Source organism: Equus quagga, chromosome 8 (genome assembly GCF_021613505.1).
Source record: "Equus quagga isolate Etosha38 chromosome 8, UCLA_HA_Equagga_1.0, whole genome shotgun sequence".
Classification (NCBI taxonomy): Eukaryota; Metazoa; Chordata; class Mammalia; order Perissodactyla; family Equidae; genus Equus; species Equus quagga.
In genome coordinates, this window is record NC_060274.1 from 2239708 (window position 1) to 2260090 (window position 20383).

The window sequence follows — 20383 nt, forward strand, 5'->3', positions numbered from 1 at the left end:
AAATTGGGAGCCTTATTGTGTCATATATGGAAAGTGCATCCAATGCTGCATTAATTTCACGTTCAGAAGGAAATTGAGAACAAAAACAATCTTTGCAAACCAAGAAAGCATGCCATAAAGAAGGACAGTGTTCTCTATTCACTCAATCTCTGAATTCCTCTCAGTGGTGGAAATAGCTGGGGAATATGTGGCCCATAGGGTAGAAAGCCGCTCAAATACGACTGTCAGGAAACTTCACTCACGTCATCGACTGCGTGGGCCACTTCTGCCGACACGGAGCTGCGGGGATGAAACAGCATTTAAAATACACATCACGATGGAATTTTTTTCCAAACTCCTAATACCCAAACTCTTCACTATTCGTATTTTTGCTATGCCCTCGTTTCTTTTTTTATTTTCTGGCTCTCTCCACTTGCCTCTATTTCCCCAGCTTTTGGATTTCCCTCCTCCCCCCTCTTTTGTTTCCTAACCTTTCTTTGTATCCATGTCTCCATTCTTCAGTCCTCTTCTTATTTTCATCTCTCCTCCCTCCCTTTCATTTTCTCTTGAAATCCTTCCTCCTTTACCTCTGCTGTATCTTTCACATTTTCATATTCCCCACTTGCCTGGCATGAGAGTGATCTGCACGTTTATATTTAACCATCTCCCACAGGTGCACCCTGGTTAGAATCATGGGGATGATGGACATTGGAGAAAAGTTACCCAGCCCTCTGCCTGCAAGGATTTGGGTATTTGGAGGCAATCATGAATGCGGAGAAACGCAACATGTTTCAAACAAAAATCAAATGAACGTAAACGATAGAAGAGGATAAACGAAAGTTTACGAAGCCTCTGTGCACTTCTGTGAGGTCACACAGCCCAGGGCAGCATGGTCCAACAGAACCTGCTGTGACGATGGGAACGTTGTGTCTAAAGGGTCCAAGCACTTGAAATGCGGCTAATGCAACGAGCAACTATGATTCCAAGTTTATTTAATCTTCATTCATTTACATGAAATTAATGTGGCTGGCAGCTACCTTAGTGGGCAGGCAGTGCAGGAGTAGATTAAGAAGGTGATAAAAGCAATCGTAAATGCCATTTGAAAAGCGGCTTCGTGGAAACACCACATTTTAGGAGTATTGCTGTATTACCCTGTGGTGCTTGAGGGACCCTGTTTTCAAGTCCTTTTACACACGGCAAATGGCTACCAGTCAACAAAGGACAGTAAGTACTAACGTACCAGAGAAAGGACTCGACGAAAAAGAATTTCAATCACCATCAAAAAGATAGAAATCGTTAGTTTCACACTATCGACTGACCAAGGGCTTCCTAAAGACCTTCTAAAGTCAAGTGTGAAACCGTGTAATATAAATGTAGGTGAGATCTGATCGAGGCCTTAAAGCAGTCAGTTTTGGACAAGATGAGGGGAGGACCCCAAGGTGTGGACAGCGACGTGAGCACAATGACAGAGGCAGCAATGAGCGGACCCACTGATGGAAGGAGGGCAACCCCCGGGAGGTGAGGACATGGAACAGGCAGGAGGGCATAGAATTGGTTATTAATGCCATCAGGGCTGAGATTTCCATGCGGGATTTGCTTCCCCGGGTAAAGAAGACCAAGTCATGCTGAGCGTGGTTTTCAAGCAAACATCCCAGCGAGTGGATTTCAGATAATTCTGTGTTATTCGTTATCACCATCAAAACTTCCTCTAAGGCAGAAACACCAGCTGAGTCAACACTAACTACCACCCTGCACCTCTGAGGGTCTCTGGAGTAAAGAAAGAAGGATGCCGCCCTCGGATGGATGTAGTAACATAAAGAGAAAGGACCAGCGGGAGCTTGGCCCTGCACATCGCTGGACGCAGCTGACCCCTCGGGCAGCAGAACCCCTCTGAGGACTATCTTGCTTGGCCAGATCGTCAGGCCACATTCCAGCCACATTCCAGAGGGTCTGCTAACCGTGATTATTAGCAAGGCAGCTGCACCCTGAGAAAAGAAGCCTCACCCAGCATGGGAGCATCTGCTTTGGGACCGGAGCTAAGAAAATAGGAAGCATGGAAAATTGGTGCCACTTCTTTTTTTTCTTGCCCCTTAAAATACACACACACACACACAGCACAAGCTAATTACCTGTTCTGTGAAAGGGGATCTTCAGATTCCTTATCGAAAGGCAGCGCAGGACGAATCCGGCAGTGAACTCTGATATTCCCTTTCAGCTCCTGCAACGATAGGAGGTTGTTCCTGTGAGCGTAGGGGCCAGGCTGAGCTGCTGAACTCTCCTCCGAGAACGCACGCTGGGGAACATTCCACCTTGACTTTTGGAAAAATCCCCAATGGGTGGTGAGCGGTCGGAGTTATCTCAAGCTTTTTAAAATTCATACTTCAATTTGTTCACTTGGCAAATGATGATCACTCGGTCACAAGTCTCAAGAAAATGCCTTTTGATGGCATCCTGGGCTCAATCTTTTAGGCGCTTTAGAAGAAGTTTCTGAAATTTGGCTCCTCGCTCACAATCTGGACCCACCAAAGGGTTCACGTCAGTAGTGACATGAGGTGATGTCACAGAGATGAAAACAAATAATAAGAATCAACTGAACTGCGACATAGTACAATGATAAGTCCACAGCCTTCCTGGGTAGGAGGACGGAAACTAACAAACCTAAGATTTACATTATTTCATGAATACGTGTCAAAACAGTTGGGGTTTAGCTTAGCCACGTGAGCAAGGGTTAGGTTTCTGCTGGCTGCGCTGGATGCCTCTAACAAGAAGGAATTGACCGTCTCCTGGGTGAGCTCTGATTCGATACTACACGATTCTGTCCGGCTCTCTGCTGACATCTTTTACCCACTGGCCCTGTTGTAACTTTGGGACCATAATGAAGCGTCTATTTCTCTTCCACGCGCCAGCTGGTCAGAGCTCAACCTCCATTCCTGTGACCCCCAGAAATCACCTCCTCCACCTACTCCCACCAGCGCTCATTGTTACGGTGGTGTCCGCCACTGTCCCCAAATGGTTACAGTCAGTCTGCTCTGTTTTCACCCCTCCTGAAGTGTGTCCAGAATGAGAAGCCCATCCCTCGGCATGGGGAACGCACAGAGCAGGAGGCTCACTATTTCTCGGAGGTTCTGACATTCTTCCGTCAGCGCAGCTGGGCAAACCTGCGACTTCCTCAGCAGCCACTGACACAGTGACCTATACCGTGCTTGGGATTTCCAACGAAAACCCAAGGGCACTGGCGCCCCGGGAATTCTGGACCCGCCCTAGGGGAGCCGTCAGCTCCTCCTCAGCTCCTCGGACCACAGAAACATCCTTGGGGAACATGAGCAACGTCAGCCTGGACGCAGATCTACCAGAAGCCGAAACTACCCCAGCTAGGGGTCCAGAGTTCCATGGGAGAAGACGTGGGCTGTGAAGGGAAGACCGGACCGAATCACGCGACAGAAGACAGACTTGGGTAAAAGGACAGAGTCGGACAAGGAGAGAAAAATTGAGAGGAAGTGGGCAAGAGGTGATGTCAGGAGACCCAAGAGACGACTACCTCTGTGGAGTGGAATGACGTCCTCGCACAGAAGGGACAGCCACCATCACAGCACAGGACAATGACCCCACACTGAACCTGTCGTCCGAGGTTTGCATCAGGCTGGCAGGAGGGTCCCCTAATAATAACAGCAATCACGACAACAGTGATGAAGATGACGTCAACTCCAGCATTTCATTTCTGCTTAAAATCTGACTGTGGCTCCTCCTGGGCGTCCTCCAGCACCACCTCCGGGCACCTGTCGTAAGCCTCATTTCCTCCATCCTATACCTGTGTCCTCGGCATTTTGTGTGCAAGTCAGGCTGAGCCCATTGCTCCAGCCTGTTGAGATATTTGGGGATACTCTTTCCTAATCGATATATTTGCGATCAACCCTTTTCAAATTCGTATCCTCAAATATGATCAATATGCCTTTTTATCTCCATCAAGACACTCATAAGAATTAGGATCCGGAGAGGCAGGGGCAGAGCCCAGAGGACGTCGCCAGAAGCCTCTTGCTGGTTTTCTCCATGCACGGATTGCTGGCCCAGGAGACGGGGCTCCTTGTAGGAAAGGACAGCCTGCCCCTCGTTTCCCCCTCCCTCCACAGATGTGCACCGAAGACGGAGCGGCACTTTGCCTGTGAGAGCTGGCATCCAGCTCTCGTAGTGACATTCTGTCCATAAATATTTCATGTAACACTTTTCCAAACGCCTGGCTGAAGACCAGATACTCTGCATTATCCTAATTCTTTGACTTGATGCCTGAGAAGGAAATGAGGATGTTGCTATTCTCATAAACGCCTGCTGTTTCCAGAGAGCAACTCCTTTCTCCTTTCAGAGCTCAGAAACCACCCTTTTAGTCATCCATTCTGAAATCTCGCCCTTGATTTACGGCAAGGTGATTCAACGAGCGGTGAAATACAGCTCCTTCTACTTTTTGAAAACCGAATAAATGATTCACACTGATTTATTTACAGGCTCTTAAGGCGTCTTGGGTCCCTGGGATCCCGCGGAAGTGAGGTCGACAGTCCCGTTTGTACGTTTTGTGTGCAGTCTGGGAGACCCAGGTTCACTGAGAACACGCAGGACCTCCCACAGGCCATCAGTCCATCCTGGACTCGGTTCCTTCCCAGGACGGTCCATCTGCCTCCTTTCAGACACCAGATGATAAACCCTGCCCTTACTGAGGGACTTCTGGAGTGCGAGGCACACCCTCGTCCCTCAGCTGGTCCTCCCAGCCGTTCAGACAGGCAGCACCAGTGTGAAGACGGGTAAGAAAATGCACCAAGTGTTTACAACAGTGCTGGTTCACAGCAAGCACTCAGGCCACGTGCTCCAGCGTCCGTGTGTAGAGCCCCAGCAAGATGCCTTTAAGTGAGAGCTATTTGCACACGCGTCCAATGGCGAATGGACCTGCCAGCACAGGGACGGGAGAGAAGCTCAGGAAAAGCAGGTTTCTGGGGCTCCAGGTAAATGGGGTTCGGAGAGACCGGCCGAGGTACAACCAGAAGCAAGGTTCATCAGATAAATCAGTGACTTTGGCATCCTCATGTTGGAAAACGGAAACCTGAGTCTGAACTTTAAACTTCACAGGATCTCAGACCTCACGCCTTTTAAGAAAGTGAGCAGGAGGCCGGCCCGGTGGCCGAGTGGTTAAGTTCATATGCTCCGCTTCGGCGGCCCAGGGTTCGCAGGTTCGGATCCTGGGCGCAGACCTAGCACCGCTCATCAAGCCACACTGTTGCAGCGTCCCACATAAAGTAGAGGAAGACTGGCACACATGTTAGCTCAGCGACAATCTTCCTCAAGTGAAAAAAAAAGAAAGAGGAAGATTGGCAACAGATGCTAGCTCAGGGCCAATCTTCCTCACAAAAAAAAAGAAAGAAAGCGAATCTAAGAACCATGTTAATGGACAGGAAGAAAGGTGGCTGACTAGTGCTGGCAGGGGAGGAAGCACAGGGTCTTCCACACCACCCAGGGGGGGTCTCGAATTACAGTGGAACTCTCCGTCTCTGTGCATGCCCCCTCACCCTGCCCTTCCCACTTCTCTCTTCCTTGCACCTCACACCATAGCTCAGATGACCTGTCAGGAGGTCCCCAGGGGCTGTCTGATCACATCCTGCCCCTGCATGCCACCAGCCTGGCCCGGGTCATCGTCCCCTCTTGCCAGGACCTGCAGGTGGCAATCCACTTCTTACCCATCTTTGCCTCTGACGGAGCAGTCACGTCATCTCACTCCCTCGCGTCCTCCGGGCCTCTTGTGTCCTGGCGCTGTGCCCGGCTGTGCTCAGCTCCCACCTCTCAGCCCTCTCTGGCCACACCAGCCTCTGGCCATCCCTCCCACCCCCGTGCGTCCCCACTAAGGCTTCTGCACGTGCTGGACGGCCTCACTCATGTCTCTCCCCGGAGCACCTTCCTCTGAACCGCCAGGCGAGGACGTGATGCACTTCCCACGAGTGACGCTCACCACCAGACGGTTGTGGAGCTGTTTCCGCTTCTGCTTCTCCAGTTGATATCGCTCGGTTATCTCCCGTAAGGACTGCTCCAGGCACCCCGCCTTGGACTGCCATGCTGAAAGGACAATTTTACCCAAAGTCACAATGAGCTCTGACAGGACACGGAGCCATCAGATGACTTCCAATCACTGCCTCCAAGTCCAGGAGCTTTTTAAAAACAGTTGGGTCAGCCGGGGTGGTTTGTGGGGCTGGGGGTGTGTTTCTGCCCTTTCGGGGGGCTGTGCCCTGACCGTGGACGCTGATCCCTAGCACAGCTCATGCAGTGGTCTCGGGCCACGGCCGCCTGTGGGCTGAAACGTAACCATTCGGTGGCTCTCATCAAATCATTCACATGGCCACCAAAACGTCTCCTTGCCTGCAGGTTTCTGCCGAGAGCCCAGTACCAGAAGTACTCTGGGCTTGACTTCTGGCCCTATCAAGTCTTAGTGGCATCTGTGGGCTGCCACGTCCTTAGCTGTCAGATGAGCACAAGGACCCTCTGCTGCAATGATGCTGAAGGATCGACAGGGACTGGACAGAAAAGCACCAGGGCCTCCGTGAGGTACCGGCTGAGCCCGCCTGCGGGACACCTGGATGCCAGGCTCAGTCCGGTGGCAGCAGGACTGCCCGTGTGAGGTGCGGGCAAATTCCGCTTCCCGGCTGACTCCCAGAGCGGTGTGCGTGCGGCACCTGCAGTGGGGAGTCGACTAGCGGCTGGGTCGTCATTCGGCCAACACTCCCTGAGGGGCATGGCTGCTCCCCTCTCCTCCCTTCCACTCCTCTGTGAAACCCTCACTTCTCCAAAGCCTAGGTACACTAGTTTTCATAAAATGACACTATTGTCCCTTTTGCTGGAGCACACAACTTAGGAGACCACACAGGCATACATATACATATACACACCCATCCACATGCACACTCATGCACACAGAGGTGCACACACACCCATCCACATGCACACATGTGCACACATAACCACATGCACACACACGTATGCACACGCCCACCCAGAGGCACACACAACCCATCCACATGCACACATGTGCACATATGCACACACAGGTGCGCATGCACACACAGGTGCACACATCCACATGCACACGCCCATCCACATCCACATGCACACACAGGCGCAAACGCCTGTGACCCCTTGGGGAAGTCATGGAACTGAGTGTAATGAAGAGACAAAACGAGACCCTTGGTACTCAAGTTCTTTAAATTAAATGTCAGCCCTAACAGAATAGTGTGATTTTTAAGGTTTGCACACGTGTACTTTGGAATAACAGCAGAATGAACAATTCACCACGTCCCCATCCTTGTGACTGCTCCGTGGTGGGGACGGAGTGGGCACCAGACCCCGGCAGCGAGGATGGGATGGATTCACCCGGTGCTGGCCGGGGTGGGGGTTAAAACCACCACCAGCACCTTCTGCGGGCTTGACGTGTGGCAGTTTAAGATAACAAGCCCATCATAACCAAATACGAGCAAACTGCGGGGAATTCTCAGAAATGAAGAAAGAGTTGGTGACAGAACCAAACCTGACAGCAGGCTTTAGGGAAACCCGACACAGGAGGCTCAGCAGGGGCACAGGTGCCAGCTCAGCCACAGCGTCAGGGTCAGGAAAGTCCTCTGAGGTCCCCCAGAGAACAGGGACATCTCCCTGAGGGGCGGGGATGGGGGGAGGGCAGGAGGCGGCCCTGGGAGTGGTGACACTTCAAGACATTGGTGAGTTCCTGGGGATTTATTCTTGCCTGTTGAATTAGTCGCCAGCAAGAAGCCCAAGGAATGGAAACAAATTCTAGACAGCCGTGTGTCTGAACAGAGCTGCAGGGGTCTTCCTGCAACGCAGACGGGCTGGTTTCGGGTCGGGGGCCCGGCTTACCCAGCACAGCCTCGTGGTGCCGCTGTGTGCCCTGGACGGCCGTCATGATCTCTGAGCCACAGTCCTGCTGCTGGCCCTGGCAGTCTCTCAGGAGGTCCAGGAAAGAGGAACGCAGCTCCTTTATGTCTTGTTTCACTTTCTATAAAGTAAGAACACGCACAACTGATACAGTCAGCTGTATTAACCACACAGCATAACCAGACAAGAATTACAGAAGCGTCTACAAGTGAGGACACGGCCGCACGGGGAAGACAGTCACACATTATTGTGAACTAAATCTACTTAAAGCGAAGTTCATCATCACAGACAGTGTCACCGTCGCCTGTGGAACGTTGAAACAACGCACGGGCCCAGGCTCCCTGGCAGACATTCTGACTCAACAGATGGAGCATTTGCGCTTTGCAAAGCAGCATATGTGGTTTTATATATTTATCTATTGTTTGAAGTATTTAAGAAAACCAAGTATTTCCCCAATTTCCGTAGGAAGTCCAGCTCATTGTCAGCGAGGAAAGTTGGACACAGGACATCTTTCCGCCTGCTGTTTACTTCCGTGTGATGTTGGCACGGTCTCCACGTCACCCTCCTGAGATGGAAACAAAGCTCTAATCTATTACCCAGCCCACCTGCGGGAAGCCAGACTGTCATGAGCACACGGGGAGAACAATGCGGCCGTGGAAATCCACTCACCAGACAAACGAGCATCACAGAATTCCAGGGACGTCTCCCAAAGCTTTTAGCAACGTTTGGGAACAATGCAACTGATAAATGGCATCCTATACGTAATGTACTCTCTCTTCCTTCTGAAATTATGTGCAGGCTTCTTGGCACGAAGACACGACAGGCCCACAGAATGAAAGGCCTGACGCCCTACTGTTTAACACTCAGCATCAGAAACTGAAATCCTGAGATCACAACAGAACCGAAAGAAATGTTCTTTTGTTTCTGTGGTTTAGTCTTTTTTTCTATAAAATGGAGATGACTTCTGTGCGTCTGGGAAAGATTTTGATAAAATATCAAAACTAAATTGAAATATTTTTATTATATAGGATGCAGATAAAGTTACACACCTTATTCAAAGATGGTTTAATTTTACTCAGAAGTGAATAAGAATTAATTACAGGGGCTGGCCCTGTGGCCCAGTGGTTAAGTTCGCACGCTCTGCTTTGGCGGCCCAGGGTTTCGCTGGTTCGAATCCCAGGTGTGGACATGGCATCGCTCATGAGGCCATGCTGAGGCAGCGTCCCACATCGCACAACCAGAAGCACTCACAACTAGAATGTACAACTATGTACTGGGTAAACTGGGGAGAAGAAGAAAAAAAAAGATAGGCAACAGATGTTAGCTCAGGGCCAATCTTTAAAAAAACAAAAAAATAAAATAAAACAGTTCCCTAAGCGAGGCATTAAAAAAAAGAAGAACTAATTTTACATAAATCCATTCTAAATATACTAAAGCAGTTCAAGGGGGAAAAAACCCTCTAAGGGCAGATTAATCCTGTTTACAGATGGTGTTTTTATTGTTGCAATAAGGATCTGGGTTTTTTCCCTTCTAAGTTTCACCCTGGTCACACTGTTTATAGCAACAGATGAACAATCACAGGTATAAAAATATCCCACACAGCCTCACCTTGGAGAACTGCCAGGGTACCATATGGGATGACAACTTTTCTTCTGGAAACTACAGTCACTGAAAAGTCCTCCTTTGACGACACGCTGAATTGGCTCTATTCAACCTGACACGTGCAAACCAGTCCCTACCATTTGGCATCAAAACAAACGCGAGCACCACTTTGACTTACAAAATTAAACTTACAAGACACAGCACGACCCCAGCTATTTGAAACAATTCCTCTCATGGCCAAAAGGTATTTTTCCTTCCTATTTTTGCTCAGGAGCCCACTCCTATGTGCTTTTTTGAGGTTTAGTCTTCTATTTAAAAACTGTTGGAAAGCTGGACTCCCAAAGCGAATACCACGTACATGTACAATTGATCATAAAAACAGTCATGATTTTATAACCTCGTAAAGAAGACCAGATGGGTCACCTGGAATGGAATGTCTGCACGCGATACACCGAAGACCTCTGCTTCCTTAGACTAAGGCTGCTTTCGATGCCACAAGAGCAGATGTGTGGTGACAGGCACAGCTTACACAACTCCACCAGGAAATAATCTCTCTGAGTCAGTCAACACAAACAGTCATTCTGCAAACAGGAGTCCTGCCTCCGGGGAAGCCCCTGTACCTGGATGACACGGCAGAGCTGGGCCAGGCTGGAGCGGGTGCCCCTCTGCAGCCGTTCCTGCTGGTCGCACAGGAGGCAGAAGCGGGTGGCCGCGTGGCTGCTTTTCCCCGTCATTTCTTGGTACTGTGGTCCAGAAAAAAAAATAAAAGGGGGATTTGAGTCTTAAAATCTTGGACACGAGGCAGATGCATTTTCTCCGCGGAGAGAATGTTTACTGACTGTCCCCTGTGTCCCCATCTGCCTAGGAGGGGACACTGCCTGGCCACATAACTTGGACGACAGCAGGGAACCAGCCCCAGGAGTCATCCTGGCAGAGCCACTGGAGGATTTCAGCAGCAGGATTTTCAGACCAGATTCAGGTTTAAAGACATCACTTGAGCATTTTGTGGAGGAGGATGGGCGAAGGGGTAAAGCGGCAGGAAAGCCGGTGGTGTTCTGGATTTTAGACTCCTACGGGGGTTGGGGAGGCACCTTGGCGATCCTGGGAGGTGAAGGCGGTGGGGGGACATGGGGCCCACGTGGCTCCCGGGTTCCTGGCTGAGCCGCTGGCGGTGGGGCTGCTTCTAACTCAGGTCCCGGGTGAAGGCAAGGAGTCTGGATCTTTGCTTCGTGTTGTTTCCTTTCCCGTGGTGTTTATTTACATGTTTATATTCTCGCACGATGTTCATATAAGCTAGGAAACACTGGGGAATGGTTCCTCCCTCAGAACCGCAACCACACGTCACGTTCCCATATGGCAAAAACATACAGTTAAACTAACAACGATATGCATCATAATTTCATCACTGACGTAATAAAATAGAGTTATCCTGTATGCAAATATTCAGACACACAGCTCAGAAGCCCCAAGAAATATGGGCCATGGGCCCGCTTCACTACCAGGAGCTCTCTTATCTTCGGGAAGGGCACAGAAGAGAGGAAGAGCTGCCCCCTGGAGCTCTGAGGTCAGTGTGGGACACGCCAGTCACCCACCTGGTCCCTCCGGTGAGAACGCTCAACGGGCAACAGGAGCCAGAGCCCCAGGGCTCCCGAGGGAGGTTGCGCTGGGAGCACAGGTTTCCAAGTCTGCAGGTGACGGATGACAGAGCAGAGAGCACCACGTGTCATGGTCCACGGGAGAAGGAGAGCAGGGAAAGAACGCCAACTGCGGCTGGGAGGCCAGGGCGGAAGCAGGAGCAGGACGGAGTGAAATGTGAAGTGATGGAGACCGAGAATGCTAACTACCTGCTCCAGAGGCCAGCTGTAGAGGAGAGGGCCCAGCAGCCGAGCAGTCGGGAGCACTGGGGGCGGCGCTGGTCTCAGCGGGAAGAGCAAGCCCTCAGCCAACACTGAGAGGATGCAGGTGTGCAGACAGGACAGGTTGGGCAGCAGGAAGCTGCGCTGTCTGTGGACTCGGAGGCCAAGAACGAGGAGGCTGCGGAGAGCAGAGACTGGAGAAGAGCAGAGAAGGTTTCAAATGCTTTTCTCGGCGGGTAAGGAGTAACCCGATTATGGAGACAGGATTGCAGCATGGTGTTCAATCCCAGTAGAGATGGTGCCAGTGTCCATTGATGGCACCCATCTTCCTATTTGTGTGATATTTTCCAGAAGCTCGGGTGTGAGTACTAGAAGGCCAACGGCAGGATGTACAGAGCGCCGGGGTCTAAGGTAGCAGAGACACCAGACCATTGGTGTGAGAGGCCTGGAGAGTTGCAAGGGAGCCACTGAAATTATGGAATGAGAAATCCAAGTATCGAGGGACCAGAAGTCACAGGAGGGCTGCTGGAAGGAAAGTGAAGTGATCAACCGACTGAGGATCCTAATGAAATCCAAGAACAGAGAGCGTTCTTCAAGACAAACTTTGTGTGGTCAGAAAGAGATGCGTCTGAATCTGTGATGGTAGACGTGGGTCGGTCCAGCAATGACGTGGGATGGGTGGAAAGGAGCAGAGAAAGAACTCAGTGGGGAAGGCAGGGGGGTTGCTCATGTGGGTGCTGATGCCCCCGGAAGAGAGTGGGATAGAGAGGGAGATGGATTCTGCTCCAGGCAGAGGTTCGAGCCAGGCGTATTAGGAAGGAAATGGGGTCACTGGACATTTTTTTTTTTGGCAGAGGAAGGTTCTCCCTGAGCTAACATCTGTTGCCAATCTTCCTCTTTTTCTTTTTTGCTTGAGGAAGATTGTCCCTGAGCGAACATCTGTGCCCATCTTCCTCTATTTTGTAGGTGGGATGCTACCACAGAATGGCTGCTGAGTGCTGTAGGTCCGTGTCAGGGATCCGAACCAGCAAACCTGGGCTGCTGAAGTGGAGCATGCCAAACTTAACCACTGCTGGACATTTTCACGCGGCAATGTAACCATTCTTTAAAAGAAAAGATTATAAAAAGTCAAGAATCTGGAATTTTCTGGAAAAGATAGATACTAAAAGGGAACGTGGACATCATTTCAAAGCTCGGCGTTTAGAATTTCTAAGAGAAAACCAGATCCACGAGAGCTACGTGGAGACCACTTTCACTACCACACCCAATATGATGCAAAAACAAGAAACTGCCAAAGTCCGGCTATAAAACTCTGTGCTAACTGGACTTGAGTGTGTTTTTTTCCAGCACCGGCTGATGTCATGATATTTACATCTTGGAGGAAAAACAACCTCAGTACTGCTAAGATTCTGTGCAGAGGTCAGTTGTATCACAGCAGAGACCACTGGCTGTCTACCCAGTAGCTGCTTACCCTCCCTCATTCCTATCAGAACCCCTAGTTTATCAACGGCCCTGCTAAAACCTAGATGTCCCAGGCTCGCTAAAGGTAGGACGGCCATGCGACCCAGTTCTGGCCTGTGAGATGTCAGCAGAAGTCAGTGGGTAGGACTCTGAGCAAATGACCTAAGACAGACTTGGCAGGCATGTGCCCTTGTCTCCTTGACCCTTCTTCCTTCCCACTACCTGATCGCGATGTGTCACCTGGGGCCCCAGCAGCCATCTTGGAAGCATGAGACAATGGATACCCTTCATAGTAGGCAGCTACTTGGTCTAGGAAACAGACAATGGCTAAAGCTGGCCGAGTGGAGAGCTATGATCCCATGATGGAGGCGCCTTTCAGCCCCGGTCAGCCTACTTCCAGGTGTCTTGCTGCAGGGGAAGCAATTGCCTCTCTCCTGTCTGCTCTGCCACATCCGGCAGAATTCAGGCCCTGATGGAAACACACGATGAACAGGAATCTCAGTTTGGCCTTTTTTGTCTAATTAATCTACTAATAGCTTCCTCTGCTTGAATTCTCACTAATATCTTTCCCTGTTGCCAAACATAATCTGATTGGCATTTGAATGTGCTCTAATTATTCATTCTAAAATAGATAATGGACAGAGACGACCTGACAGTCATCTGGACAGTGGCAGCCCCATGCAAGCCCAGGTGGGAAGGCCAGGTTACAGATCTGGGTTCTGAACGCAAGCCAGCCAGTTTGCCTCCAAGCCAAAGATGGCAGGATAACACTTATATAAGGCAATCCAGCAGACTTTGCCTCCATGCCAAAGATGGCGGAAAATGCTTCTCTTGCATTGATGAGCTTGGAAGAAATGTGATATGGAAATTCAAGGCATTGCTGTTGTCACATTGAAACAACAGCAAACAGCCACGCAGGCATTAATTCCTCCTTGGTGACATAAAGGAAATAAAACAACCCAGATAGCAACTCTATTGGACGTGGCTCAGTTGCTCTGTGGCGCCTTGGCAAGCCTGGGACTTAATTCCACCCAATACCTTAAAAGCAGGACAGCCACAGGATACTTAAAGAAATGAATTCCGTAAAAAACATCTGATGAGGGCAGGGAGGGGAAAGAGATTTTTGTTAACTTTTAATATCATTCAATCTCCTCCTTCATCTTTACAACAGGACAGGAGATGGCAGATAAATACCAGAGATAAGGCCTGGAAGGATCCCACTTGTACCTCCTAGGATATTCCCCTCTAAATCTTCAGGGGAGAAGCTAAATCAAAGGTCCATATTGTCACAATGATATTCTTTGAACCTGCTCATTCTTTTCAATAGCGAGAATCAAGGATTCCTTCTGGCTCACACTGGGGTTGAAATCAATGTTTTCCCTGGACCCCAATTTATCAGGATGAATGCTTTCTTTTTACTGAAGCTTTTGGCTCTGATGCTCATGAAACCCAATTCTTCTCCTATGCCAAGAGCTGGGTCGAGATCACTGGTGATCCGTCTGAGAGTCAACGTGATTCAAAGATGGCGGCTGAGAAGGGCTACTGATCAGGTTGGAAAATCTATTTACTCTTGATGGGAAAATTTCAGAAGTGTAAACAAGTTAAATAGAGAAATTATAAAAAAGGGAAGCTCAGAAGAAACCCGTCAATCAGGGGGATTATAAAGAATACGCTGAACACCTGTTGGGCAGCCAGCACTGTATTAAATGTAGTGGATACCAAGGGTAGAGTGAGCAAAGATTTGTCGGCAAATTAGAGATTAAGGGACATTAAGAGATGAACTATCAGGGCCGGCCAGGTGGCACAGTGGTTAAGTTTGTGCACTCCACTTCTGTGGCCTGGGCTTTGTGGGTTTGGATCCTGGGTGCAGACCTAGATACTGCTCATCAAGCCATGCTGTGATGGCGTCCCACATATAAAGCAGAGGAAGACTGGCACAGGGCCACTCTTCCTCAGGCAAAAAGAGGAAGATTGGCTATGGATGTTAGCTCAGGGCAAATCTTCCTCACCAAAAAAAAAAAAAAAGAGAGAGAGAGAGATGAACTATATCTATTCTTCTTTGACTAAGGAAAAAACTGAACCAAAATAAAGTCCCAAAACTCATTAGGCTCAGATTCTCTCTGGAAAAAAAAAAATAATGTACATCTAAATATGAAAAACTATATTCTAAAGTCTCTGATGTTGACTCTAAGTGCAACAGCAATTCAGAGAAAAATAAAACAGAGCATTCAAGTAACTTATACGGAAAGTGGGGCTGGCTGAGCTTCAAGGGCTGGTTTAGGAGAAGTAGAAAGAAAGCTTATCCTGAGGTGCTGACACAGGAACACGCACGGATGGCAGAGTGACACAGACCCAGGGACACGCGGGGAGACTGAGGAGGAAAGTGGGTAAATATAAGCACATTGGTGATCGGGCAGAGGACACTGGGCTGATTTTAGGACAGTGAGAACCTGAGAAGAGGGATATTAATCTTGGAAAGGATGAACCACCCTGCAGAGGGCGGGAAGGCAGAAAGCCACTGCGTACCATCCACCCTGCCCACGGCAGGCGACAGCTGTCCCTCCCCGCACGGCCTGGGCAGTCCAGGTGAGAACCCGCTTCACCGCAGAGGCCTGTAGCGTCAGATCCGTCATTTGAACACGCTCTGTCCGCTCCATCTCGGTTCAGAGGGTCTGAGCTGTGAGGTCGGAGGCTGTGAGCGAGGAGGAAGGAAGTATGGGCCACAAAAATTAAGGTTTCCTGTTTTCAATGAGCAAAAGACTATAGGGGACTTACAATACAAATGCCAACAACATTACAGGCTTTATCTGGCATTCTATGCCTAACGATCTTAAATGTAAAAAAAAATTTCATCTCAAAGATGCTTGGAAAAATTGTTGGCGCTTTAAAGCCACCCCGACCGACAGAAGGTGGTAAACGGCCGTCATCTGTGTCTGCTCTGACCTGCAGCCTGTGCGACTCCTCCAAACACTGGGTTCCAGCAGCTACAGCTGCAGGGGTCTCTTGGACTAGCGTGCAGAGGACCAGGTGACCTCGGCTGCATGGGGTCCTGCTGTCTGGACACCAGCCTCATCCACCAAGCACCGCTCCCATCTTCCCTCATCAGCGCTCCTCTGAAACCCTGTGGTGAAGGTTCTGGTACCCAGGGCAAAAAGCATTGGTGAGACGCGGTAGAGATGTGGTGAGGGGTGCTCAGGCTCAGACAGGCTGGGGTCTTTCATGCATTCACATGCAGAAATGCACCTGGAAGCGCCGGTCAGATGAACGTGTAAATTAATATTCACTTAATTTAGGAAGTAGTATGAACAGGCCTAAATTAATCTGGAAATTTGCAGCAACTAATTTTTTCCAATGAAACTTGACGGGGTGATTCAGGAGACTGGGGAGTCTGAAGACCCCCTGGACCTGACTCTAAGGAGAATTCTAAAGGGGTCGTCATTTAAAGACGAGGAACTCAAAAGAGTCATTTGATGCTGGTATATCAGTTTTCTACGGCTGTTGTGACAGATCACCACAAATGGAGAGGCTTGAAACAACATTAATTTGGGGTCGGCCCAGTCGTGTAATGGGTGAGTTTGAGCACTCCACTCTGGCGGCCCTGGGTTCGCCAGTTCTGATCCCGGGCACAGACTTAAACCCTGCTCATGAAGCCCTGCTGTGGTGGCGCCCCACACACAAAATAGAGGAAGATGGGCCCAGTTGTTAGCTCAGGCCCCGTCTTCCTCACCCCTCAAAAAAACCAAAAACACAACATTAATTTATTCTCTTCTAGTCCTGGAGGCCAGACATCCAAAATCCAGGTGCTGGAGGAGCCGGGCTCCCTCCAGAGGTTCAAAGGGATGATCCTGCTGGCCTCTTCCAGCTTCTGGCGGCCGGTCGCCGACACTCCTTGGCTCTGGTTGTGTCGCTCACGTCTTCATGCATCTCCCCGCCCCATCTTCACGTCGCCTTCTCCTCCGTGTGTCGAATCTCCCTCTGCCTCCCTCTTATAAGGACACTTGTGACGGCATTTAGGGCCCCAAGGATAATCCAGGATCATCTCCTCATCTCAAATTTAATCCTGACAGCAAAGACCTTTTTTCCAGACGACGTCACGTACACAGGTTCCAGGATTGGCACCTGCCATCTTTGGGGGGCCACTTCTCAGCCTGCCAAAGGCAGCAACGGCCAACCGTCTCAGAACACAGAGAATCGCCAGCCACCTTGCTTTCTCCATTTGCACGCCCTTCCTTTTAAAGGTAAAGAACAAACCTGCAAGAAGGACTGGGCAGAGCCGACTTCCAGGGACATTTTTTTTGGTGAGGTGGACGGACGACATGGGGAGAGTCGGGCAAAGGTTTAGCCCAGAAGGTCAAAGTGGCCAACTGCCCAGGATGGTGGTTGCCTGGAGCTGGGGGCAGGAGGGGGAAGCAGAAGGGAAACGGCACGCGAATCTTTAGGGGTGCAGGTGACGGTCCACGCTGACTGCAGTGACAGCTGTGCAACGACACATTCACCAAACACGCGACTGCACACGGAAACGGGGTGAATTCACGGTGCGTAAATTATACCTCAACAAGGCTGTAAAAATGCACAGCTGCCTTGTCAATTTACTACCCACTAAAGCCCTTCCAGCACAGAGACAGGGATTTGGAACAAAAACCTGTTCAGTAGGGGAAGACACTTCAAACATCAATGAAAGAATCCACGCCGCTCCATGGGACAGCAAAAAGGAAAAGTACAAGGACCCCCGTCAATTTCTTTCTTCTACAAGGACAGAAAACGGACTTTACCACCTGGTCACCACTTGCTGGACACACGCGACCCCGTGTGCATGACGTGCGAGAACAGTACCTCTGCCAGTTTCAGGTGAAGAATGGCATTTTCAGTCTCCAGCTCAACTATCCTCTCTTCTTTGGCCTACAACCAAGGATCCAAAAGGAGAGTTGTCAACCACCGTGACACGCGTCAGGGTCACCTCCATCGTCAGAGTGAGGACCAAGTGACAGGAGGCAAGCACAGAACGGCAGGGAGAGGTCAGCCGGAGCAGAAGCGGGGGGCCCCTCTGACGCCGAGGGCCTCGCTCCCCGACCCTGTGTTATGACCCCATGGCTCCAAGTGTGGTCCCCAGACCCCAGGAGCATCTGAGGACTTGCTAGAAGCCCAGAATCCTGGGCGCTCCCACCCCGAGTCGACCAGAGTCTGCGTTTTCATCCTGTCTGCATGCAGGTGCACACAAGTGACCTGCACGCACAGCAAAGTTTGAAAGGAGCCACTCTGAGGACCCCGCTCACCCAAATTACTTTCCATCCTTTTATTCATTTATTCAAAAGGCATGTGTTAGAAACCAATTCTGTGCTGGGCACTAGTCTGGGTGCTGCGGGCGCAGCAGTGAGCACGTCAGGCATGGAGCTGGCATCCTGGTGGGGAAAAGAGATGAGCCAGTGGATGGAGTTAATAAGCTGGGACAGTGGCAGCACCAGAACTCAAGCAGAGCGGTATGAGTACAGAGACAGGGCGGCTCCCCGAGAAGGAAGAGAGCCCTCAGAGCCAGCCACAGGAACCTTGGGCAAAGGGAAAGCCATGCAAAGGCCCTGAGGCCGGCATGAGCTTGGCAAGTCCAGGAGCAGAGAGCAGGTCAGCCAGGCTGGGGCACAGCGGGTGAAGAGAGCGGGGTGCAGGGGGAGGGGCTCCCAGCCAGGGGAGAAGTTGTGTTTCATCCATCATTGGGAAGGCATTGCAGGGTTTTCAGCTGAAGAGTTTCAATAGTAGCTATTTATGGTAAATGCTGGGACAGCCAGTAACTGGAGGGCTTGGGGGAGAGGAGGACACCCGTTTCCAGGATGGGGGCTCAGCCATGGGGCCCTCCTCCCCCGGCGGCTGACACGCAGCTCACAGAGACCTGGGATCATTTTAGAACAATCTCTGTGGCTGGTTATCAAACCAGAACCTGGCAGTCATCTTGACTTTCTGCACCGCCATCAGTCAATTTTCCCTCTTAAAAGTCTCTCGAACATTCCCACTCGAGTCCACGTAATTCTAATATGGGGCCATCTCTCACCTGGACAACCGCAGGGTCTGTGCCCGCCCCCAGCCACAGCTTTATGGAGACAAAATTCACTACCTACAGTTCACCCATCTAACGTGCTCAATTCAGCAGCTTTCAGTATATTGAGTTGTGCAACCATCACCAAGATTAATTGTAGAATATTTGTATCACCCCAAAGAGAAACCCACAGCCTTGGCCATCACCCCTAACTCCCACCTCCCCCAGTCCTGGGACACCACTACCCTACTTCCCTCCTACAGACTGGCCAAGTCTGGACATTTCGTATAAATGGAATCACACGATATGTGGGCCTATGTGACTGGCTTCTTCCACTTAGCACCTGAGGGCGGTGAGGGCCCAGGTGGGAGTGGGTGAGGCCCTCGGGTGGGAGTGTGGCGTGGGGTGAGGTCCGGGTTGGGGAACAGACCCTACAGGCCTCCGCCCCTCCAGAGCAGGAGGCGGAAGCCCGGAGGGCGGGCGGAGGAGGCGGGCGGAGCGATGCTGGATGCGGGGCGGGAGCCGTTTACAGCCCGGGAGACCCGCGCGCCCAGCCCTGCCCTCCGCGGGCTCGGAGGGGAGGCCCCCGTGGGCCGGCCGCCCTCTCACCTGCACCTGCCGCTGCAGCTGCCGCGCCCGCTGCTCCCAGAAACCCGCCCAGCGCCCGCCCCGCGCCGGCATCGCCCGCAGCCTGGCCTGCGGCCCGGGGTCCTGGCGACAGGTGCGACAGGTGGCTCAGCGTGGGCCCAACGGCGGCGCGGCGGGGGCGGGGTGGAGTGCGGGGGGTGGGCCCTGGGGGAACGGCGGAGAGGGGAGGGGGTAGGAGGAGGGAGCGGGAGGGGAGGAGCTAAATTTGAAAAGTTTTCTAAATATTGGGGGTGTTCCAAATGCCATTAAATTACAAGTCTCTTTGGGTGCAAAGTACCTAACTTTTTCCCCTTTCTCCTCTTGCTGTTTCCATCTGCCGGGTTACGTGCCTTCCCTCCCCACGGGAGCTCCACCTGTGGGTAGAGGACACCTTGGGAGGTAGGTGAGAACACGACAGGGGCTGACAAGGCCTGTGGGGGAGGAGACGCGGGGAGGGGAAGCCTGGTGGGCGCATCGGAGCCGCCAACACAGCCGGGCGGCAGGAGTGGGGCAGGCAGGGCCCCCAGGGGCCACAGCCATCTGCAGACCTGGCTGGGGGACTTGGGGACGTCCTGGCCTGTGACAGGGAGGGGTGGGAGGGTTGGGTGCAGAACCTCTCCCAGCAGCCCACCCCCGCCTGCAGGACTGGGAGGTGGCTAAGGGGCAGAACACCCTCCCGGCCCCCCGCCCCTAAGAGCCAAGGCAGAGAGAAAGTTGGGGAGGATGCTCTTCCCTGCAGAGTCCAGGGTCCTGTGCAGGGTGGGCCAGGCATGAATAGAGGTCGGAGTGACAATTTACAGCTGAGCTCTAAGCACAGGGACACCCACCATTGTCTCCTGTGCCCACGCTCAGGGAATGGGTCCCACAGCACAGGGGGCCCCAGTGCTCCACCCCCACCCATGCTCCCCTCCCCACCCCC

The 20383-nt window shown here is 51.4% G+C and overlaps 1 protein-coding gene across 2 annotated transcripts in view; it reads right to left on the minus strand.

The window, feature by feature from the left end:
• KIF25 (kinesin family member 25) overlaps nt 1-19555 on the minus strand; it is a 53508-nt gene extending 33953 nt beyond the window's left edge. The window contains exons 1-7 of one of the 2 annotated variants that reach the window (XM_046669051.1): nt 19447-19555; nt 17646-17711; nt 10116-10238; nt 7876-8014; nt 5966-6069; nt 2109-2197; nt 243-279 (exon numbers count right to left, since the gene is read on the minus strand). In XM_046669051.1, the coding sequence (XP_046525007.1) occupies nt 243-279; nt 2109-2197; nt 5966-6069; nt 7876-8014; nt 10116-10238; nt 17646-17711; nt 19447-19518 (630 nt within the window). In that variant the 5' untranslated portion in view covers nt 19519-19555. Of the gene's footprint in view, nt 1-242; nt 280-2108; nt 2198-5965; nt 6070-7875; nt 8015-10115; nt 10239-10586; nt 10775-17645; nt 17712-19446 lie in introns of those variants that run through there. The other variant, XM_046669052.1, reaches the window with a different exon arrangement.
• Between the last annotated feature and the right edge of the window lie 828 nt (nt 19556-20383).